This window comes from Felis catus, chromosome A1, assembly GCF_018350175.1.
Source record: "Felis catus isolate Fca126 chromosome A1, F.catus_Fca126_mat1.0, whole genome shotgun sequence".
Classification (NCBI taxonomy): Eukaryota; Metazoa; Chordata; class Mammalia; order Carnivora; family Felidae; genus Felis; species Felis catus.
In genome coordinates, this window is record NC_058368.1 from 145,621,721 (window position 1) to 145,647,088 (window position 25,368).

At 37.3% G+C, this 25,368-nt stretch overlaps 1 protein-coding gene across 1 annotated transcript; it reads left to right on the forward strand.

Moving 5' to 3' along the window:
• The first annotated feature begins 1,775 nt into the window (after positions 1-1,775).
• On the forward strand, positions 1,776-25,368 carry LOC101093163 (V-type proton ATPase subunit S1-like protein). The gene is made up of 7 exons (XM_011284337.4): positions 1,776-1,933; positions 9,255-9,298; positions 9,555-9,616; positions 11,155-11,390; positions 17,365-17,415; positions 19,765-20,005; positions 24,626-25,368. The coding sequence occupies exons 1-7, from the start codon at positions 1,839-1,841 to the stop codon at positions 24,926-24,928; spliced, it is 1,032 nt and encodes a 343-aa protein (XP_011282639.2). The 5' UTR covers positions 1,776-1,838; the 3' UTR covers positions 24,929-25,368.

The following is a 25,368-nucleotide window of genomic DNA, read 5'->3' on the forward strand; positions in this document are numbered from 1 at the left end:
TCTATTGTATTATTTATTTAAAATTTTATTTTATTGTAGTAAGAACATTTAACGTGAGATCCACCCTCTTAACAAGTTTTCAAAGTGTATAATACAGTATTGTTAACTATAGGTATAATCTTATACAGCAGATCTCTAGAATTTATGAATCTTGCTTAACTGAAACTTTATGCCTGTTGATTAGCAACTACCTATTTCTTCCTCCTCAACCTCCAGCCCCTGGTAACTACCATTCAGTCTTTGCTTTCTATGAATTTGCCTGTTCTAGAACCCTCATGAAAATGGAATCATGTAGTATTTGTGACTGGCTTCTTTCACTTATAATAATGTCCTCAAAGTTCATCCATGTTGTCACATATTACAGAATTTCCTTTTTTTAAAGGCTGCATAATATTCTGTTGTTTGTATATACTCCATATTCCTTATCCATTCAGCCATTAGCAGATACTTTGGTTGTTTCCACATCCTGACAGGCATTAAGTCATATCTCTTTGTGGTTTTGATTTGCATTTCCCTGATGATTAGTGACATTGAGCACCTTTTTATATGATGTTGGCCATCTGTATGTCATCTTTGGAGAACTGTCTATTCAAGCCCATTTTTAGATTGGGTTATTTGTGTTGTTTCCACTATTGAGTTGTAAGAGTACCTCAAATATTTTGGAAAGTAATGATTTATCAGATATATGTTTTGCAAATATCTTCTCCCATTCTGTGGGTTGCCTTTCACTCTGTTGATGGTTTCCTTTGCTATACAGAAGATTTTTATTCTGATATAGTTCTGCTTGTCTATTTTTGCTTTCATTGTCTGTGCTTTGGTATCATATCCATGAAATCATTGCCAAGACCAGTGTCATGAAGATTTGCCCTGTGGTTTCATCTAGGTTTTAAGTCTTTAATCTGTTGTGAGTTGATTTTTCTGTCTGGTGTGAAATCAGGCTCTGATTTCATTTTTTGCATGTGGATATCCAGTTTTCCCAGCACCATTTGTCCTTTTCCCATTGTGTGTTCTTGGCACCCTTGCTGAAGAGCAGTTAACTGTATGTGTGAATCTGTTTCTAGGTGCTGTATTCTGTTCTGTTGGTCTTTATGTCAGTTTCTAATGGCAGTACTGTACCATTTTAATTACTGTAGCTTTGCAATGTATTTTTAAATAGGAAGTGTGATACATCCAGCTTTGTTCTTTCCCATGATAGATTTGGCTTTTTAGGACCTCAGTATATCTTCACAACAATTTTTTGAGTTAAGTACTTTTGTCCCCACTCAGCAGATGAGGAAACTGGAGCTGGGAATGCACTTGAGGGCTGTCTGACTCCAAAGTCAGTGCTCTTTACCATTACCTTCCATATCTCTCAGCACATGGAGAATCATGAATTTAACAGTACACTGTGAACTAGGACACGTGTAAAATTAGATAAGTTTCAGAGATTTTTACTCACTTATACACCTGAAAAATACATGTAATAATGTATATCTTATAGATTTTTGAGGGCAATTTAATAGCTACCTGAAAAGCAATATGAGATTCTTATTAAGAGTTAGAGTATCAAAGCAATGCCAGTTTCTGAAAAGAGGTTAATTGAAAATCTGCTCCCCATTAATTTTTCATGAAAAAGCAAACATCTTAAATAGACCCACTGATTTCACTCTATACTCTAAATTAAGCAGTATCAGGACCCTCCCTCCACCCTCTCCCCCACATAATACATCCTGGGAATATGGTTTTTTTATTGGTTGAATATGTTGTCAGTCACAAGGCATGGAAAGTACTGCCTCTGCCCTGTTTGCATTTATGAATTAGGAGATGTGCTTGGTTAGAAGAAACTGATTAATTTCTTGATGGGAAGAAAAATCTTGTTTAGTTTTTCACTCATTTTTTTATGTATGGGATTTTCTCTAACTTGTGACCAGATACTTGCCAGGAAGAATGTAAGGTGAGTAATTGCACATTTTTAAATTCAGTGCATCTGTTAACTTCGATGCAAGTGTGGAACTAGATGGTTCTGTAATTTCTTTTTATTGTTGCATAGCTATATTTGTTTATAATTGAAATTGGATATATTAGATCATTCAGTAGCTAATAAAATCATTGAACCAGAGTTTATAAATAAGAGATGAAAATATAATCTTTATTATAAGAGGCAAGAATTATTCAAAATGCACAAGAAATATTTGTATTGTGTATCAAAGTATGTATCTATGAGAAAATGACTCAAATCAGTGTTCAGGTTTCTTTTACACTTACAAGTAAATGTTGATTTCGTGGTTTTCTCCTGCCATTATTATGAGAGAATAGAACAAGGGAGAATTTAAAAACCTCAGAAATATATAACCTGTCCTTCAAAGAAAAGGTGTTGAATCATTTTAGCTGGTAGGAGATGGTAATTGTTTAGATTACATACCGTTTAAAATTAACAAGCAAAATTTCTATTTCTGTTTCCTTTGTCCCTTTGGCTCTTTCCATACCATATAAGGGAAACTATAGAGATTTATATATAAGGGAGAATATTCAGAATCTGAACAGCAGTTAACTTATGTCATATCTCCTAATTACTTATTATGTGCCATCCCAACAAATACATCAGGGAATTTAGTGTGAACTGCCACGCAGGGTGGTCTGCCAGAACTTGTGTTAAAGAATCTTTGTCACCAGCTAATAAAAACTAGAAGTACAGGCATTTTCTGTTTGTTTTCCCCATTGTTTGTAAATCAGTGCTTTAAGTTCATTTTCAAATAATAGGTGATCTGTACTCCTTAGATTGTTAAAGCTTAGTAATGTTTCCTTACCTTGTTTATACAGAAATGACTGATTTCTATATTACACTGGTAATATGTACAGCAAGTACTATGAAGTCCCAATTCTGTTTCTGAAGCAAATTTATTAGGTTTAAATAATCTTAGCTTCAGAAGGGATCCTAGAAATCACATTAATCAATGATCATTTGAATCTAAAAATACAGCATATTAATTCATTATGAAAGAAACAACACTTGCTGTTTTATGAATGTCTTTCAAATCATGGATCTGAAATTTAAAATACCTTTCAGTCCTATGGGTCAATTCAAGGTTCTTACATCTCTAGGAAGGTTGATTGTATTTTAAGCTTAGTACTTGTTTCCTGAGCTTAAGAGAGACTAGGAGTCACTACTCTTCCCTTACATATCGCTTCCTCAAATTGGGTTTAAGCAATTCCTTGAACAAAAAGGAAATATTTTTCTTTTCACATAGCTTCCTGTGTGATCTCCTATTTTCCCCTTCCCTGTCAGACTTTGTTCATTCATCAATCTGTTAGTTTATTGATATATGTAACACATATATTTTTAACACTTGGTGCTTTTAAATAGCTAGGCACTGTGCCAGGTTCTGGGTCTACAGTGGTGGGTAAAACAGATAGAGCCCCTGCCTTCATGGAGCTTTAAGTCTAGCGGGGAGGTTCTCTCACTAATCAAATGTGAGTCATGTTGTGAAAGAAAAGTATGGGAGGCAATGAGCACATATAAATAGGGGGATCTGAACTGCTCTGAGATGGTAAGAATAGTGTTCTTAAGGAAGTGACATTTAAGCTGTGATCTGCAGTATGTGGAGGATACTACCAGGAGGTAGGGGGAAGGGGAGGATAGAGAACATTTCAGGTAGAGGGAATAACAAGGCTAAAACTTTTATGAGAGAAGAAAGGAAGATGAAGCATTCAAGGAACTCAACAAAAGAAAGCTAGTCTGGCTAGAACAGTCAGGGGAATAGGTCAAATGAGGGGAGCACAGTTAGCAGGTCTTTCAGGGCCTTAGAGGTCATGGTGGGAATGTGGTCTTCATCCTGAATAGAACCATGGTGGGGCTGCTTCACCTTCACTTTCATGAAGGCATTCTTGGCAGCCTCATGATGGACTACCTGCTGTATCAAAAATATGGCACCAGCCACTCACCACAAACTTAGGGCTCTTGATTACTTTTCAAAGGTATTGCAGAGATCTCTTTTACTGGACAAGGATCTGAATATTTTAGAGACAGTGTAGGTTTTTTATTTTTTTTTATTTTTTAAATTTCTTTTTAACCAGCATTTCTCAATTTATTCACATAGGTAACTTTAACCAGTAGTTCTTTAGCTCTTATTTTAGTTAAGAGATTATGTAGTGATGTGAAAATGCATGTAGATTTTATCTTTAGTTGAGATTATGGTATCCCATAAATCCTGATTAATTTAGTCTTATGGGTATGGGAAAGGCATATCTAAATTACAGTCATTTAAAAAAAGAAGTATAGCAGTGTTATTGTATATTCACGACCATAGATTCATTGAAATGAAAATAAGCCTGTGTTGTCTTCTAAAAGTTTTTCATTTGCGAACACATGGAAATTCTTAATGAGTAGAGCAAAGTGTCAAGCCAAGCATATTATCAGTATGGTAGCTTATCCATTCATCTATCCATCCATCCATGCATTCCTTCCTTCCTTCATTCATATACTTTTATTCAGGAATATTAAACTGTTTTGCAAACCAGACACTGTATTTACAAATTGTTAGGCAGTTAGTTAGGCATGAGCTAGGAGAGGTAAAGCAGATGCTGGCCACACCTTCTGAGCCACCCCTGAGGGTTAACACCAAATTCAGAGCCAAGTCTAAGGGCTAAACACAACAGCAAAGGCCTAGCCACAGTGCTGGCTCAAAAGCCATAAGGGGACTTTGAAGCGCTGAGAATGAGCACAAAAGGTGTAACTTGCCCCTTAGAACTTTAAAGTCAGAACAAAAACTCGTTACACACTCATAAATATACAATACATAAATAAGTACAATTATCACAGCATGTATCATGGGTAGGGGCATGTGCAGAAGCCAAAATATGATATAACCACCAGCTGTCAATCAAAAATGTCAATCATGAGTACCTGAATGGCTCAGTTTGTTGAGCCTTGGACTTCGGCTCAGGTCCTGATCTCATGGTTTGTGAGTTCGAAGCCCATGTCAGCTCACTGCTGTCAGCATGGGGTCTGCTTGGGATCTTCTGTCCCCCTGCTCTCTGCCCATCCCCTGCTCTCTCCCATTCTCTATCTCAAAAATAAACATTTTTTTAAAGTGTCAATCAAAGCCAAACTTACATGTGCAGAAAGCAGGCTTAAAAGGATGCAGCTAGAGCTTCTTGGTGCCATTGCCAGCCTTGCTCCGGCTCTGGTCCGCTTTCACTCTTGAAAGCGTACTATACGGATCTCCTCAGTAAACTCTATCTCCCCAGTCTGGTCTTGGGTCTCCAGTTCTTTGATGCATCTGGGACGAGAACCGAGTGACCTGGTAACAATGACTTAATACATTTTTATCTCATTTAGGTAAACTATATCTCAGAATTTTCAGTTTTTGTTCGTTAAGACATTTTAAGATTGAGTACTTAACCCTGTATCATGATATATGATTTTTTGATCAATGAGATTCAAGTTAAATTTTAAAGTCTGTTTGTGTATGATGATGTTATTGGAAAGCTTGAAGCTCTTTAAGCAGTATTGCCTGGGTATTAGTGTTTCTTTCACATATTCAGTTACTTTGTAACTTTCACTACAGAGTTTGGAGTTTAGGTAAGATAGCGATCTTTTAGCTAAAGCACATCTCTATTGTGGTTACATGATTACTGATTGGAAAATTAAAGTAAATTTACAGGAAATTAAATTTCTTAATGGTCCTAGGTGTAATTGGGCTCAGAGGACTGATTCATGCTAACCCTACTCAAATGAGAGTTACTATAAATCAGAATACAAGTTTATAAATTTTTAAAGGAAGGCATCTTTTTAAAAAGACTAAATTAGACAAATTTAGTCAGTTTATCTTTAGTACAAACAACTCCAGCTTTCCAGAATCTCATGATCTCAAACATTTATTTCTCACTCATATTACATGTTGATAGCTACAGGTGGGCTGTCATAGCCCTGCTCTAGCTGTTTCCCATGTCTTGTCATTCCAAGACCTAGATTGAAAGAGCACCCCTATTTGGGCATGCCATTGTCATGGCAGAGGGAAAAGGGCAAGAGGTGGCAGACACATGCAATACCTCTGAAAATTTCTAGAGAACTGGCACACTGTTGCTTCCATTCATATGCCACTGTCTCAACCAAGATGCATAGCCAAGACTTAACTCTGGGGCAGGGAATCTTCTCCACCTACAGGGAGGTGCTGCAAGGTATATGGCCAAGGGCAGGGATATATACATCTCTGGCATTGTTTCCAGGGAGTTGGGAACAATCATACACTCCACCATACTACCACAGTATTAAAATATGCATAGCGGATTTCTCAAATAATACATTTTAGACATTATCTAACAACCTCCAATTACTATTGACAAAGTTTTAGTCTCCAACACTTCCTCACCTTTCTTTCTTTATCCCCTCCAGCCCTCCAATATATTATTATTTACATTATTACTTTCATTTAAATCTGTCCATTGGTGGATGCTCAAACAAAATGTGGTATATCCATAAATGAAATATTTCTCAGTAATAAAAGGGAATGAAATATTGACATATGTAACATCAATGAATCCCTATCATTGTGTTAAGATTAAAAAAAGCCAAACACTAAAGAATATGTATTATTCTATTTATAATTTTAGAAAATGCAAACTAATCTAAAGTGACACCAAGTCTTTAGTTTTCCTGTGGCTGAGAATGGAGGGAACATCTCTTTCCTGCAAAAGTGCATAGGGAAACTTTTGTGTGATGTAAATATTCTGTACCTTTATTATGGTGGTATGCATATGCTCAAACTTACCGGATTGTACACAATGAGTGAATGTAGTTTATTGTACTTAAATTATACCTCAGTAAACTTGATAAAGTGAGAAAAAGTTGTATATATGCATGAATTTATTTATTTATTTATTTATTTATTTATTTATTTTTTAATTTTTAACGTTTATTTATTTCTGAGACAGGGAGAGACAGAGCATGAACAGGGGAGGGGCAGAGAGAGGGAGACACAGAATATGAAGCAGGCTCCAGGCTCTGAGCTGTCAGCACAGAGCCCGACGCAGGGCTAGAACTCACGGACCGCGAGATCATGACCTGAGCCGAAGTCGGCCGCCCAACTGACTGAGCCACCCAGGCGCCCCTGCATGAATTTATTAATAGCAATGAGTACATATCATGGTCAGTTATTTGTCCTCTTTAGAAATTCTCATTAGTTAATAGAGACTGTATTACCAAGACAATGGTACATTCAGTTTGTAATTGGTTCCGTGTAATTCATTTTAAAGCACTTTACTGTGATACAGATTTAGTAACTCTTTAGCTAAAATTATGTTTTACATATGGATAATGATATGTAATATATCCCTAATTGTAAATATATTAAGTTTATGTAATATCATATATACATATAGGTCTTAGCAGTCTCTTAAGTATAGAGTTTAATCTGCACTCTCCTATACTATAGGTTCAAGTTATGAAAAATTTAAAATATGCAATAAACTAAAATTTTTTATAACATTTATGACACAATTAGAGATTTAAGCAATTGACATATTTAATGTTAAAGAATTATTGATATTTTCTAGATATAACTGGACTATTATTTTTAAAAGTCCTTATCTTTTAGACATCCATACTTAAGTCAAATAATTTTTGGTATTTTCTTCAAAATAATACCACAGAGGAGAAGTAGGTGAACTCATAAGTGAAAAAAGATTGCTTATGACTTGATAATTATTAAAGCTGGATGTTGGGTACAAGTACATGCAGGTGGGAAGAGGACTTCTGTTTTTGTGTTTGTATGTGTGTGCTCTCAATATTCCATGATTATATTTATGTGTGTTTATAATATTCCATGTTAGAAAGATGTGTAGATTTTCTAAGTTAGCAATTTCACTTCTAGGAATTTATCTTAAGGAACTTCTTGGGGATATGAACAAACAATCTATAATAATGTTCAGTGTAATACTGTTTATTAATTGGAAACAATCTAAATACTTAAAGGAATTTGGTCAAATAAATTGATACATTTGTATGATATAAATACTAACATGGAATTCAAAATTATATCAGAAAATCATGATGAGCACTGGGTGATATAGAATTATTCAATCACTATATTGTACATCTGAAACTAATATGACCCTATATGTTAGCTAATGGGAAGTAAAATAAAAACTTAAAAATTACATAAGAAAAATATATAATTACATGAGAAAATATTTGTGATATACGTTTAAGTGGAAAAAATTTGCACTGTTTTTAAGTATTATAAAAAGTAACATATGTGTTGTGTGTGTGCATCTCTGTGTTTGTGTGTGTGTGTGTACAGTCAAACAACAGAAGGATATATATTATAATTTATATCCTAGGGGTGCCTGGGTGGCTCGGTCAGTTAAGCATTCTACTCTTGATTTCGACTCAAGTCATGATCTCATGGTTGGTGGGATCCAGCCCACATCTGGATCTTCTGTGCTGATAGTGTGGAGCCTGCTTGGGATTCCTTCTCTCCCTCTCTCTCTGCCCCTCTCTTGCATGCGCGCGCTCTCTCTCTGTCTCTCAAAATAAATAACATAAAGTTAAAAAAATTTACATCCTCATAATTTTCAGAAATAGCTTTTTGGCAATTGGGTCTTTTTTAAATTTTTATTTATTTAAAGTGCTTATTTCATTTGAGAGAGCTAGTGAGTGCGCAAGTGGGGAAGAGGGAGAGAGAACCTCAAATGGGCTCCACACTCAGCGTGGATCCTGATATGGAGGTCAATTTCACGAATGATGAGATCATAATGTGAGCCAAAATCAGGAGTCTGACGCCCAAACTCCACTCAGGCATTCCAAGTCCATCTTTTTTTTTTTTTTTTAATAAAAATGATTGAATATTTTTGCTTTCATATACTAAGAGTACAGTGAGTATAAAATTTCATGGTAAAATATTTTATTATGTTTTATTGTTTGACTATTTGGTTTATTATTTGGTTATTTTTGGTTAAACCTCAGTGTTTAGCACACTGCTTGGCGCATAGTAGGCCTTCAATAATAATATTCACTGGATAAGGATTAGGGTTGATATTTATAAATTTAAAAAAATCTGAATTTTTCATGTTTTCTTTGAAGAACATGTATTACTTTTTAAAATCAGAAATTTGCTATGGAAAAGTAAACAGTTTTGACAGGTACTTTGCCTTCTACTTTGATGTATCATAAACTGAGATAAAACTTCTTAAAACTTCTTATAACTTAAAACTTCTTATAAACTTCTTATAAAATCCGAAATTTAGCTATTCAGCATCTTTTTGTTTTTTTCTAGTTTCATCTCTCAGACATCTTCAAATAAAGAAGTGGTTGTAAACGGTAAGATCTGTATTTGTCCTTATGATTCCTTGAAGGGTTGAGGAGAAGGTTATTGTCTGTCATGGGCTTCCCTGAACACTGGTGATTGGAACAGCAGTCTCTTATGTAAAATCTCTTAAACTAGTATATTCTAAATTATCAGTCAGAAGAGGCTCAAGCCTGGTATATTTCACATGGCTTAGCATTTTATTGTCATTCGGTTATATTAATAAATAAGTTACATTTAGCCTTTGTATTCGTATCATTTATTTGACAGATCAGCAGAGTAATGGAGATATGAAACAAAGCCAGAATTGTACAACAGTACCAATCACACAGGTATGGATATGTTAGGAAACTAGATTGTATCTTAAAAAAAAAAAAATTAAACACGTTTCAATCAGGTCGGGGCCACTGTGAAAATATAAATAATAATTCTGTTAATAACTAACATTCTTGCTTAAGCTTTGGGTGGGGGAATGCATTACAATAGTCTTATGGTAAAGAAAAAAACTAAAGTTTTACTTGCTCTTGTATATTTTCATTAAAATATTCAGCTTTACTTTTGTTACTTTCTAGGCAGGATCACTATAGTAACGGTTTATCTTTGGTTACTAGTAAGCTTGGATTGCTGCTGCCTCTTTAATTTCTCTTTTATCTGTACTTATCCTGGAGTAATTGGTATGAAATAGTTGATGTAGATAAGTAGATCTTTCAGATATAGACCTGCCTTTGTGACTTCCAGGGTCAAGTACCAAAGTGCTTTGTCTTGAGCTTCCTAGAAATCAGCAAGGGTTTCATAAAATGAAGACTGATATTAGAATACCCTGTTAGTTTATGTATATTAAATGATCTGGAGCTGCACTGTCCTAAGCAGTAGCCAGTAGCCACGTGTGGCTATTTAAATTTCAACTCAAATGAAATAATGTTAAGTAAAATTAAAAATTAATGTCCTCAGTTGCACTGGCCACATTTGGTGCCGTAAGAGCTACATATAGCTAGGGCCTGCTCCGCTGGACACTGCAGATATTAAACATATCCAGTATTGCAGAATGTTCTATTGGGCACTAATGGTCTGGAGAATTATGCTTGGTATCTAGAAGCCTCTTGTTTGTTGGTTTGTTTTTTTGTTTAACATGTTAATTTCTTTATTTTAAAGTCCTGTGTTATTTAGGTTCTTATTTTCATGGCATGTTGAATTTTTGTTTTTAATTACTAGACTTTTTTTTTTTGAGCAGCTTTAGGTTTACAGAAAAAAAACTGAACAAAATATAAGTTTTCTATATGCTTTCTCAATCACTCCCCACTCCAGTTTCCCCTTTATTTAACATTTTGTGTTAGTTTGGTACGTTTGTTAAAGTTGATGAACCAATATTGGTAGATTATTATTAACTAAAGTCCATAGTTTACACTAGGATTCACTCTTTGTGTTGTACATTTTATGAGTTTTGACAAATGTATAATGTTATCTATTACTGTTAATAGTGTTTTACAGAATAATTATTTCATGGCCCTAAAAATCTATGCTCTACCTATTCATCCCCACTTTCTCTCCCAGCCTGGTGACTTTTTAAAGTCTATATTGCTAATATTATCATTTGCAAAATTGGATCTTTTTTTTTTTTTAACAATTTGGTCCTTTCCAATTTGGGTGCTTTGTGGAACTAGTTTCATATACTTTTCACACATACCTGTCATTTTAGCTTGTTATGATTAAGATGGGTCTAGTTGTCTCCTTTGTCCCACAGTAGTATGGACTCTGGAGCTGGAGAGATCAGAGCTTCAATAGGTTGTGAATTAATCCTTTTACTTCTGAGAAGCCTTTTGTACCATGGAAACAAATCCATCTCTTAAATTTTGTTTATTTGGTTAACTAGACTCTCAACTACACTCTGAGCAGACAAGGACATTTGGAAAAAGAAGCTTGGAATGCATTCAGCCATCATAGCCCAGTTAATGTCTCTATGGATGGAATTCCTTGCATTCTTTTCTGGGCCAAAAGAATAACAATAAAATTTAAGAATCAGACCTGGCTGGATTTTACAGATGAAGCTTTTGGCCAGAAGGCAGCAGTGGACACTAGCAACTCAAATTGCAGTGAAGAAAGTGCCATGTAAGTTGCCATTAGGGTATTGTAGTCTGTTAACTGGGCGTTCGAGTTTTCTGACATTTCAGAAGATGGAAGTAGGTTCGTTTGTAGTTAGCTTGAAACACATCTCTGAGGAAATGTTTAACATCTACAATGAAAGAAAAATCAGAAATTAATTTAAAAACTACTTTTCCTAGCTATTTTCTTGTTATAATACCTCAAGGAAAATCAGAGTTGTGAAAGAGGAGGTTTTCCAAACTCATTCTGAAAACTGAAGAGGACCCCGGGCTTGGTATCAACTCCAGATGTGAGGTGTCCAACTACTTTTGTCCCAGCAGGGAGGAAATCGTGTATCAGCAAGCCGAGTCCTACGTCTTCTACTGGGGGAAACCATGAAGGCTGACTCTAGCCAAGGAAGAGTCCCAATTCTAGAGAGTGTTCTGAAGTTGTGGAACGTTGCCAGTTTGCAGGGGTATCTTTGAATGGCCAAATTTCAGAGAATTCTTTAGAACAGTTCTTCAAAATGATTATAATAATTGCTTTTGATTTGAGATAAGCAGATTAAACAAATATCCCTTTTAAGGAGGAAATCAATGTCCAGTACCTTTCTCTGCTTTTAGTCATCTGAGCAAAAATTTTTTCTTGTATTTGTTTTGGTCAAGAAGAAGTCTGGCATGTCCCACTTGCTTTCTGTAAATCTCCCTGCTTTCAACATTTGCTGGTATAATGAAGGCTTTTGGAAGATTGTCTGCATTTGTTCTGGCCTGGTTGAGATGGGCAGAATGCTAATGTATACTGTGTATTTGTGTGTGTGTGCGTGTGTGTGTGTGTGTGTGTGTGTGGCATTTTTACTCCAGAACTTGACATTTCATTTAAAAATTATTGATGATGGGTGAAAATGGATTGTATTAGTATTACAAGTTATATTACAAGTTTTAGTAAGCATCTTGCCATGCAGAATGATTGTCTCTTATTAGAGAATTAGAGGATTCTAAGTATAAGCATCCAGAGTCCTCCCAGATTTGTTTATTCTGCTACAGCACAGACTACCAAAGAGACTCCAGCACTGCTGAGAGCTCAGGACTTGTTCCTTGGGCTCTAATTAATTCCCTACAGGGCTCTTTATTTGTGGTCAGCTGCCTAGAGAGAGGCTGATTGCCTAGGGATCATCTTGCCTGTCTGTGGCTGACTGGCCCTTCTTGATTCCATTTATTCCGACCACAGGATATTTGTGGGGGAGATCAGAGCACCACAGTTTTTTTGCTGGGCTTTAGAAATCTTAATGATCACTGGGAACCCAGAAACAGAAAAAAATGACAACTTGGCTTCTAGGCCCAGTTCTGCCAGTGAGCTTTGTGACTTTACAAATAGGAGCTGCCATGGGATCATATCTGTGAATGGAGGTGATGGCATCTATTAATTGTAACAGGCCTGGAGCATTTGCCATGGATCAGGCACAGAGCAAGGACTTCACGGGCACAATATTTATTATTCCCTACAATACTATTGTGAAAAAGTCCCTGAGTCACAGACCATTACCATCTGAAATCAAACTTCGTAGAGGTTAGGAAATTTGATAAGACCATACAGCTTGTTTGCTAGTAGAGCTGAGGTCTACAATGTTTTTAATAGTGGCATTTTACCTCCTCTCTCTTGGCGCTATCTCATAGCATCATGAAAATCAAATGGGGAGGGGCACCTGGGTGACTCAGTTACTGGCTCATTCAGCTAAATGTCCAACTTCAGCTCAGGTCACGATCTCAGTTTGTGAGTTCAAGCCCCGCTTTTAGCTCTGAGCTGTCAGTGCAGAGCCTGCTTCAGATCCTCTCTCTCTCTCTGTCCCTCTCCCTCTCCTCCTCCTCCTACCCTGATTGCATGTGAGTGCTCTTTCTTTCTCTCTCTCTCTCTCAAAAAAAAAACATCAAAATCAAATGGGGAATTGTATGCATGAGAACTTGTCAGGGGCCACTCAAAGTGGTAGTATTATCTTCCTAACATGCTAATGATAAACTAGAGTAAAATAGTGCCTAGTTTGCTGGTGGAAGGACCTAGGGAAGCTTTGGTTTTCATAATGCACAAAGGAATAATTGGGTGGAACCTGACTTTTCTTCTTGGCCACCAATGTAATAATTCTACTGGGACAAGTTCTGACTGAATAGCCCCCACCTCCTGGAGTACTGCTCAGGCAAGTGTGCCCACATCCAGGAGAGCCGACCCAAGGGCATGAGTGGGAGGCTTCCCAGTACACGAAGCATGCAGGGACCAGATATTGAGTCTGTCCCTCATTCCTGTGAATTGTGGACATTAGTGGACATTTGCTGTGCTGGCAAGGAAATCTTCTATTCTCAAGAACCAGAAAGGGAGTGACGGAAAGAACAAACCCAAGTAAAGACATAACCATGTAGGGTCAAAAGCACAGATTAAAAAAATATGACCTTGTTTTAGTGCCTGGAAACAAAATGTTCAGGGAAAGGCGAATTGTTGGCAGACAGATTTGGTACGGAAGTCTTTTTAAATAGTGAAAGCCCTACAAATAGAGCATAATCTGAGCATCTGTGTGTATTTTGAGTTTAGGCAATTATAGTCTGAAGAATTCAGAGTCCGTTTGAAACGTGGGAGGTTAGGGTGCTTGGAAGAGTAAAAGCAGCTCTTTTTTGAGTGACTTACTAGATTGTATTTCTCCTTCGTGTTCTCGGGTAATGGTGCCGTGGCTGGCAGTTAAGAGCCTCACTGAATGATTGTCGAATTTGCTTTGTTGAAATCAAGCATGTTCTTTACTCTGCAGCAGAGCATGTTAACAGCTTTCACCAAAACCAGGACTGCTGGAGAGAACTCTTGCAGGGTCAGAAGCATAGAGGCCATTGAGCTGCTCCATCAGAAGGGGGGAGCTATTAGGGTGGGCTCAGTGTGGCCTTGCTTTGAATTTTAGTTCATCAGCTACAGGACCAGTTTATAGATAACTAAGCTATTCTGATTCCTTGGAAGAAGTAGAGAAATGTCTGTTAGAGTAAGTGACCAATCAAATTCATAAAATACTATTCAAGGAGTACAATTTATTTCTTAGAAGTTTTAAGTAATTTGTTAACTATTAGAATATTATTAGAGAAAGGCCTTTTGGAGACTTGCTTAACTGAGTAAATTACCTTATAAAGTATTTAGAAATGAGTGCTTTTAAGGTGCCTGAGCTTATAATGTTAGGAAATAAAGATAATTCTCTTAGTGACTTTATTTACCAGGTTTATTTTATAAATATCCCTTACCCCATAGATAGTATGAAGATAAACTTTAGCTCAATCACTGACATTTCTATTTCTTGATAAGTAGGACCAAATTAATGAGATTATATTTGCGGGTTTTTTTCAAGTTTGTAATTTTACATTTTATGGCTACCCACTTTTGCTTTTTTGGTTTTATGGCATATGTTGAGGTGTTATAACTTCTAGACATTATAATGTCTATTATATAGATAATATATAATACGTAATATATTATAATATTTATATATATTTATATAATATATATTTATACTATATAATATATAAAAGGATGCAGCACCATCCTTTCTGTATTTACATTTTTCACATTTTCTCATTTCAGTTATTTAGCTTTTACTCATTTTTATTTTTCAACCTTATTGAAATATAATAAAATACACTAAACTGCACATGTTTAAAGTACACACTTTGATCAATTTTGATGTGTTTGTACACCCATGAAACCATTACTATAATCAAAACAGCAAACATTTTCATCACCCTGAAAAGTTTCTTTGTGCCCTTTTGTGATCTTTCTCTCCTGCCACTCCCACCCCTCCAGGTAACCACTGATCTGCTCTCTATCATTATAGATGAGTTTGAATTTTCTAGAATTTTATATAAATATACTCATATAGTGTATATTCTTTTTTAGTCTGGCTTCTTTCACTTAGCATAATTATTTTGATATTCTTCTGCTTTGTTGCATGTGTCAAAGTTATGTTCCTTTTTACCGCTGAGTAGTAAGTACTCCATAGTATGGATATACCACTACTTATTTATCCATCCACCTCTTGATGGAAATTTGGTTTTTGCCCCAGTTTTTAGATAGCTTTCCAAATAAAGTCGTGTTAAACGTTCATGTGTAAGTCTGTGTACGAACATATATTTTCATTTCTCTTAGATAAATACCTAGGAGGGGAATGGTCAGATCATATAGTATATGTATGTTTGGCTTTTTAAGAAACCACCAAATAGTTTTTTTGTACCATTTACCTTCCCACCAGCTTTGTGTGAGGAGGTTCTGGTTGCTTTACATCCTCACCAACACTTGGAATGGTCAATGTAAGACTGTAAAGAAAATATTTTTATTGTTTCTGCATGGTAAGCAATTTCTGGACAAATTTTACTGGGACTTGGGTTAAAAAATAAGCCTTGGAGTTAGTTAGTAATTTAGTTAGATTCATCTCCTTAGAAGAAAGTGTTTACCTGTCAGGAGTACTGAACCTCAGGACCATGGACATATTGCAGGGTTTGGAAACCCAGAGAGACTTCTTGTCTTCCTCTTAGAAATAATTATTTACATTCATGGGTATTAGACATGCAGCCGTTTGTCTCCTTTAAGATGAGCTATTTGCTCCCATTCAAAGGCTAATAAAACTCATCTGCTTACACTGTGAGGTAGGTAACTAGTACCCTTCTCTTTTCATGTTTCCAGGACAGTTTTTGACACTATGAAAGCAAATGTTTTCTTCCTCTCTCAGGAGGTGAAGGGGTACCACAGTCTCCCTCTTATATAAGCTCCCAGATTCATAATTTTGGTGTTCCTCATCTGTATTACAAATCTCAGTATGTACAGGATGATATCTGGCTCTCATCATGTTTCTAAGGCAGAAGAATTCGGTTAAAAGGGGAATCGGGGGCGCCTGGGTGGCGCAGTCGGTTAAGCGTCCGACTTCAGCCAGGTCACGATCTCGCGGTCCGTGAGTTCGAGCCCCGCGTCAGGCTCTGGGCTGATGGCTCAGAGCCTGGAGCCTGTTTCCGATTCTGTGTCTCCCTCTCTCTCTGCCCCTCCCCCGTTCATGCTCTGTCTCTCTATGTCCCCCCAAAAATAAAATACACGTTGAAAAAAAATTAAAAGAATAAAAAAGGGGGAATCAGGGCACCTGGGTGGCTCAGTGTCCAACTTTGGCTCAGGTCATGATCTCACAGGTCTAGAGTTCAAGCCCCGCATCAGGCTCTGTGCTGATAGCTCAGAGGCTGGAGACTGTTTCTGATTCTGTGTGTCTCTCTCTCTGCTCCTCCCCTCTCAAAAATAAGTAAATATTTTTTAAAAATTCTTTAAGAAAAAAGGGGAACCAATATGGTTATTGCTATGAGTTAGTAATAATCTGTCTCTGCTCCCAGAAATCTCCTGTTAACTTTTACAAAAGTGTGAATAAATATGGATTTTAAAAGCTTAAGCATCGGTTCTTAAAAAAAAAATTAGCCATTTCGATTACTGTATCATGGTGCTTTTATCTTATTGTGGTCTTATTTTATATTTTGCTGATAGCTAATGGTGTGCTGAGCATCTTTTCATGTACTTATTAGCTATTTGTGTATTTTCCTTTGTGAAGTGCCTGTCTTTTCACCATTTTTAAGTTAGGTTGGTTGCCTTCTTATTATTGAATTGTTAGTGTTATTTATTATATTCTGGATACTAGTTCTTTGTGTATATGTATTGTGAATATTTTCTCTTGTTCTGTGGCTTGCCTTTTTTTTTGTTTCTTAACACTGTTAAGAGTATTTCTGAAGAGTAAAATTTTGAATTTAATAAAGTACAGTTTATCAATTTTTCTTTATGTTTCATACTTCTATTTTTTTTCAAGAAACCATTGGCTACCCCAAGATTCCAAAACTGCTATATGTTTATTCTATAAGTTTTATAGCTTTAGTTGTTCCATTTTGAGGTAATTTTATAGTAGAGTGTTATGTAAAGGTTATTTGTATTTTGATAGATTATGTTCTTTCTGTTTTCTTAGTTTATCTATGAAGTTTGGTGATGCTGAAAGTCCCAAAGGTCTTGATATAAGGTAAGTATGGATACTACTTTAAAAGGTCATAAATTCAGCACTCCAGTTTAGTTCCATATAATTTACTCATTCAACATGTAGTAAGTATCAAGACCTCCTATGTGCCAAGCACTGTGACACGTGAAATGCCACATTTAACTAACTGTACAAAGGCAGTGATTTTATGGTAGGATCCTATCATAATGCTTTCTTCAGTTTCTACCAAAGCATCTGTGTAGTTTTTCCTTCCTCAGTTAAGACCTAGAAATCACATGAACCTGAGAATGTAATAGTCTTTTTCTTCTGAGCAAAGACTAAAATATATGTAAAGCTCTGAAGCTGTGACTCTGGTTTGAAGTTATTTTCTATATAATACCTTACAGTGAATCACACATCATTTAATAATAGCAAAAAAGTCTCTGTTAGCTGAATTTCCCAGCAGACAACCCAGGCTTACATCTTGCTCTGCTTATGTATGGAAGAATATATCTGCCAAGCAGTTAGGAACTGCTCCAGGAGTGGGGCACAATTTGAAGGCATTATATACTTTTTCTTATAATAATGAAATGTTTCCATTTCTATAGGACCAACCTTTTCATGGAGACAAACAGCCGTGTCTTTAACATTACTTGAAACACCAGCAGGATGTGGTAGGGTAGTCTTTCCTAAGCTGTGTTCCATGGAACACTTCTGCTCTGTAAAAATATTTACAAGATTCCTAGGAAAGGGGTTCTGTGGTCAGATGTGTTTGAGAAAGACTGCACTCCACGTCCTCCTCTTGGAGATTGACACTATAAATTTGTATTAAACTTAAATTTATTAAATTTAATGTATAAAATTAAAGTTACTATGAAGACATGCTCTTAAGGAAGATTCCTGCGCTTGGTAACTTTGATTAACCTCATGTTTCCTGTGTTTATCTCGGAAAACTCTTTCCTCAGAATATTTGTCTACATGTCATGGAACACTAGTGTTTCACTGATCATAATTTAAAAAATACATATCATCATATTTCAGAGAAACTTTATGAGGAAAATAGAATACCACAAGGTGAGTAAACATATATACAAACCCAAATACACATATCTGTTTCATATAGGAATGAGGAATAGTTTTTATTCAAATAGCACCTTTTTTCCCCAAAAGGAAATTAGGTTTATGATTCTTATTTTTTCTGATGATAAAGGTATGTGGTAGACACTGTCAGTACCCTAGCTGTGTCGCTTTGGGCATTTCCATTTGAGAGTACTGTAGTCCACCAGCTCAACTTTGAATTGTCAGCCCTTCCTTACCTAAAAGCTTTCTTTAGTCAGAGAGGTCCACTGCCTTTTATCCCTACCTCAGCAGCTCTCAGTCAGTGACTGAAAGAAGTGTATAAACATCCCAGCTCCCTCACCCTCAGATCAGATAACAGGCATGTGAACTACCCTGTCTCCCAGGGTACCCCATGGGCATCAAACCCCACTTGCCCATAGTGGAAACTTGCTTAACAATGTGTCCTTTTGGGGTGCCTTCTACTCTGTCATTTCTCTTTTTCCCGTATGACATATTTTGAGTGACTAAATTGCCAAATAAGTTTGGGACCACCTCCCCAAATACTTCTATTCACATCATTGTCTCAGGGTCTGCTTCTGTAGGGGCCCAATACATGTCCAGAAAACAGAAAAATCAGAAAATGTTAATCTATGAAAAGAACGTGAAAATTATTCATAATTTAACCTCCATTTGTAATCATTAATATTTTCATCTCTGTCCTTCCAGAATTTTTTCTATGTAGTCATACATTTTTTTAATGAAGAAACAATCATGACATATTATAACTTTTTTATTGCTAGAGAGTATTCCATTCCAAAATGGCTAAGAGTAAGGGCTCTGGTCTCAAATTGGATTCAAAGCTCTGCTCCCATACTTAATCTCTGAGTAAATTTTCACAGGTTCTTTCCTTAACTCCACTGTGTCTTGATTCATCACCTATGACATGAGGGTAATAATATTGTGTATCTCATGTTAAATAATAGAAGGGTGCTTGACACAGTAAAAGCTTTTATTATTAGTTTTGACCCTTATTTATTTAACTAATTCTGTGTTATTGTCCATTTAGTTTTCCTCAACCTTTTGCAAAGTAAAATCAAGTTTTGATCACAAAAGAAAATAAAACAGGTTTCTTTGTGTTTTTCTTTTTGAAGGAGTTTGTACCATTCACTTTTATTCCTACCCATCAGGAAACTCTTCTCCAGAACTAGAAGTAAACTCTCCCTGAGCCAGTTCTACTACCTGACAAAAGAGGGTGCAATTGCTCTGTTAATAGATGATTTCCTGTGTAGCAAAAATCAAGTGCTTTAGGAGTGATACTGTTGTGATCTTTTTCAGATTCACCCTTACCAATTACAAAAAGTCGTACATCCAGAGCTGGTTTAGTTTGCACAGAGTTGAGATTATTTTCAATAATTCGATCCAAGCAACTTTTAATGCCACTGGCATATATGCGCCATCGAGTTATTCCTACCACTGCCAGCATGTCAGCAGCCTGCAGCGTTCTGATGCCCTCTTGTTGCCCAGCTACGTGGATGATACTTCAAGCCTGTGGGAGGTCACTTTTGTTGATTTCCAGGTAACAAACTAAAACAGGTGCTCAGTGCACCTGTATATCAGGTGCCAAAAAACCTCAGTGTTTGAAAACACCTGTAATATACATGTTTAGGGAAAAGAGAGGAATGGATACCTTTAAAATAATGTTGGTATTTTTTTCTTTATCTTCTAAGTTTTGAAATGGAATCGGATAGAATGTTTCCTCTCCCTGTGCACGACCCACCGCCTATGCCTCCTCCCCACTTGCCTTTACATTCACATTTATGCAGTCACTAATAACTACCAATGAGGAAGGCCAGCAGTTGAAAGTGGAGTGAAGCTGTGGTGTGAAGTCCCGTGACTGACACTTCCTGGAGGGAGAGGCCCTTCTGGGGAGAGGAGCTGCTGGGCAATGATTTTATTTCCTTCTGGGGGTGGAACAGTGATCCTATCCGGACAGATAAGAAGTACATTTGTAGCCTGAGTGACAGCTTTGGCAGTTAGCATAGGAATGGAACTGTCAGCCAGGGAGTCACAACTATCCCAGAAGATCCTCTTGAAAGTACTTGGGGAAAGGCATGAGGAAAGGCTTAGAGACATCTGTCAACTTCCTCTGTCCTGTTTACCTGTTTAAAAAAACTTCCCTTGTTCTTCCAACTCACTGAAATAGGCAGGGTTTTGCTTGCCCTTTTGTGGACACTTTCCAATCTTTTCCAAAAGTAAATAGATTTACTTCCTCTCCTCCCAGCTTGGAGACGGGTGGTGTTGAGAGGCAGTTTGGGATAGGGAAGGAGCTTGCATTTTAACGTTTGAAAGAAAGTCTTGGTTTCAAATTGCTTGTCACCTACCTGGGTCAGCTACTTCACCCTCTTAATTTCTGACCTTTCTTTTACGGATGTAAAGAAATCATGGCCTAAGATATGTGACAACACCCAGGACTGTGTCAGGCCTGGATTAACAGTAACTACTACTTTTGAGTCCTCTGTGTCTGCCAGCACTGTTGTGGTTATTTTACATACTTTGTTTTCAAACCTCATCATAATGTCACAAGATTGTTGTCATTATCCCTGTTTTACAAACGATATGCCTGAAGCTCTGATGGTTGCATAATTTCTCAAAGTGATATAACTGGTAAACATTAGAGGCAGAGTTTGAATTCTGGACTATTTGACTTCAAGGGCACATTATAGCATACATAATGCAGATTTATTTATCAATGTTTATAAAGTATATATTATATAGATTTCTCTTACTTGCCCTTTAGAAAGAGAAGCAGGCACAAAGGGCAGGAAGTAATAATCAACACATGGAATAATTCACACATTATCCTGCCTGACTGGAACAGAGGAATTGCCTGATTTATACCTCTACCTTGTTTCAGAAGTGACTTTTAAGGTGACTTACAGAAACACTGTACGGAAATTAACTTTGAAAAATGTACAAACCACTTCATACCTATTAGGATGGTTATTATTTAAAAACAAACAAACAAACAAACAAAAACAAGCAAACCCCAAACAGAAAATAACACGTGTTGGCAAGGATGTGGAGAAATTAGAAACTTGTACATTGCTAGTAAGAATTGAAAATGGTGTAGCCTCTCTGGAAAATGGTATGGTATTCCCTCAGAAAATAAACAGAATTACCGTGTAACTCAGCAATTCTACTTCTGGGTATTTACTAAAAGAATTGGAAGCAGGAGCTTGAACAGATATTTGTGCATTCACAGTAGCATCGTTGACAAAAGCCAAAAGATGGGTGGAAACAACCCAAATGTCCATCAATGGATGAATGAAAAACAAAGCCTAGTGTATATGTGCGATGGAATATTAGCCTTACAAAGGGAGGAAATTCAGATACGGGCAACAGCATGAATGAACCTTGACATTACGCTATGTGAAATAAAGCAGACACAAAAGGACAAATATTTGTATGATTTCACTTAAACGAAGTATCTACAGTAGTCCTATTTGGAAACAAAAAAATAAAATGGTGTTTGCAGGGGCCTGAGGAAGAGGGGAATGGGGAATTAGTGTTTAATGGCTGAGTTTTGCAAGATGAAAAAGTGTCCTGGAGATGGGTGGTGGTGATAGTTGCACAATAATCTGAATGGACTTAATACCAGTGAACTGTACACCTAAAAATGGTTAAGATGGTAGATTTTATGTTATTTATATTTTACAAACAAAAAAGGGGTTAAAGACATGGGGCTTAAGAAAAAGGAAGAAAAGATTAGTTACAGCCACCAGTGAGGCCATTACGCAAATCCGCGAGGCCATCTGTCTGACCTGGCTAGAAGCAGCACAGTGACTTGGCTCTAAAGCTTTGGAGCGTCTAGTATATGAACGAATCGCTCAGTTACATGTTCTTGAGGTCCGTAAGACTACTGAAAATGTGCTTGCGAGGAGCACTTTCATCCCTGGTCTGGGGCCGCATGTGCCAGTGTCTTCAGCAGTCTGGTGAACACAGCAGTGGATGTCAGAGGTGGGCATTTCTAGGCCATCCAGAATGTAAGCAGATGGCGGAATGCGAGCTCAGTGCAGGCGAGAGGTGGCGGTGTCCATAGTGGTTAAAGTATGTACACAAAAGGCTGCATTCCACAGACATGGCTTTGCCCGTCTGACTTATTCTAAGAAGTACAGAGTGATGTCACGTGCATGGCAAACTGAAGGACTGCTAAAGTGTAGCCGGCATCACAAAGAGTGTATTTATTCAACACGGGCTGATTTTTGCTTCTTTGGAATGCAAGCTCAGTGTTGCCATCTTTTGTCATTTTGTCAAGAGCTTGACTCTTCAGGCACTAGCCCTTTGAGGACCCTTTGCCTCTTTCTTTTCTTTCCTTTTTTTAAAATTAAATAATTAATTAATTTTTGAGAGAGAGAGAGAGAGAGAGAGAGAGAGAAGAGAGAGGGAACACACACCTGGGGCGAGAGAGAGACAGAGGATCCAGAGGGGGCTCCATGCTGACAGCAGACAGCCTGATGTGGGGCTTAAACCCATGTGAGACCATGACCTGCGCCAAAGTCAGACCCTAAACCTACTGAGCCAGCCAGGTGCCCCTCACTTTGCCTCGTCATAGAAAGGCGGGCCAGGGATCCCAGAAACCAGGCCAAAAGTCTCCTTCAGGAGCTGTTTTAGATTCAGTCTAGTGCACAGATAACTGGGCAAGCAAGGCCTCTAAAGTCTACGGCTACAGTCATTTCAGCATGAAAATATGCAAGAGCACATACTTAAATCATAAAAATGAGTTGTCACTTAAAGCCTTCATGGATAATTCAGTTTTTTTTTTTTTTAATTTTTTTTTCAACGTTTATTTTTGGGACAGAGAGAGACAGAGCATGAACGGGGGAGGGGCAGAGAGAGAGGGAGACACAGAATCGGAAACAGGCTCCAGCCTCTGAGCCATCAGCCCAGAGCCTGACGCGGGGCTCGAACTCAGGGACCGTGAGATCGTGACCTGGCTGAAGTTGGACGCTTAACTGACTGCGCCACCCAGGTGCCCCGATAATTCAGTTTTTTGATGTATCCCTTTAAAACCAACTAGGTGACCGAGGTGATGCTATGTAGGATTCTTTTTCAAAAGCCAGCTAAGTGTGGGAGCTGCCTTCCACGAAAGATTGGTCTTATTTAGAGTAGTCTGTAGCCCAGTTTCTTTCACTGCGACAGTATTTAGATACAGAGCCAGTTGTCGATTTGAACCTCTTGTAGTTCCAACTATTTGAGCCACTTCATCTGCACATATGAGAAAGCTCTTCTTTCCATGCTCTGGGCAGGATGTAAAACAAGGGCTGGTATACAGCGCTTCCAAAAACAATACCAAGTCTGTATGGTACAACTGATAAAGAGGGGGAGGTAGCGTCTGGAGGAAGAAGAGACAGAACATACCAGGAGCTGTGGAATTGTAAACTGAGAAGTGACTCTGAAGTCAAACTTCCTGGGTTCGAATTATAACTTCATTGCACTTAAAAGAATCAATACATAAATAAAATAAATAAAAAATAACTTCACTCCACTTAATGCCGAGTGACTCTGGGCAAGTTACTTAACTTTTCTGTGCCTTAGTTTCTTCATCCATGAAACAGTAACTTATTCATAGGCTTTTGTGGTTTTTAAATGAGTTAGGGCAATATCTAATACATAAAAAATCTTCAGTAACTGTTAGCCTTTACTATTAGCTATATTTTGCCTCATTGGGAATCATAATGTCTACTCTTAAGAGATTCTTCCTGTCCACATCCTGTTAACAGAATCGGAGGCAGAGGAACTGAGACGTATTTTTCTTTGTGAAATTATAACTAATGTTTATAAAATTTCGAGTGCACTTTAAATTGTAGTGACACCACTAAGTTATATTTTTAGATGAACTAGAGTATTTATGAGGATCAGATGACAAGAGGTTTTATTTCAGAGCCTTGAACTTCTTGAGCCTCTTAATTATGGTAAACATACATCGCAGAGTATCTGGGTCAGTTTTGATTAAAAATTGTTTCGTTGTGCCCATAAGCACACTCACATTTGTTGGATCGTGTGCTCAAAGCATTCAGTGAAATATGGCTCCAGTGCCTTAAATTTGATTAATTAGGAGCCCAGAACCCTCAGCCCAACTGACAAGTAGATCTTAGGAGAGAAAGAGTATGTCACTTCAGCTTTTTCTCCTTGACAGATCCAAGGCTTTACCATCAAGGGGAAGCAGTTTGCCAAGGCCCGAGATTGTGCCTCTTCCTTCTCACCAGCAATTCTGATTGGCCTGGCCATGTCCCTGATCCTGCTGCTGGTGCTAGCCTACGCTCTGCACATGCTCATCTACCTGCGATATCTGGAGCGGCACTATGATTTTATCACCTCTCCGGCCCACTTCCCCCACTTGAAACCTCGAGATGCCGCAGAAGAGAAGGAGCTGCTGAGGAGCCAGGGAGTCGAGTGCTATGAACTGAGAAGCCAGCAGATCTGCAAAATTTATGTGTAACAGCACAGACCCCTCTTCCTCACGAAGTCCACAATGGCCAATGAAAGGAGTGATTTCTGTTGTGTCCTCTTTGACTTATGATATAAAATTTTTACCTTATGGCTTGATTTAAAAAAAAAGGAAATACATGCAAAAAATACATTTTGGAGCGTCCGCTGGCCTACTTGAGGCAATGAAAAAGTTATCCCAGGAACCCCACAGAAATAAATATGATTGTTGCCCCAAACGTACTTTGAAAGCAAAGGGGTATTTCGAATTAAGACAAAAAAAAAAAAAAAAACCACGCCAAAACCCAAACAACAACAACAACAACAGCAACAGCAACAAAACCCAAAACCAATGATGCCATTTAGAGCAGGGAAAACAAATTTGGTCCTCCTTGTCTGTGCCAGTTTGGATGTGCTAAGTACAGAAATAATAAAAACAAAGGTTATCTGGAA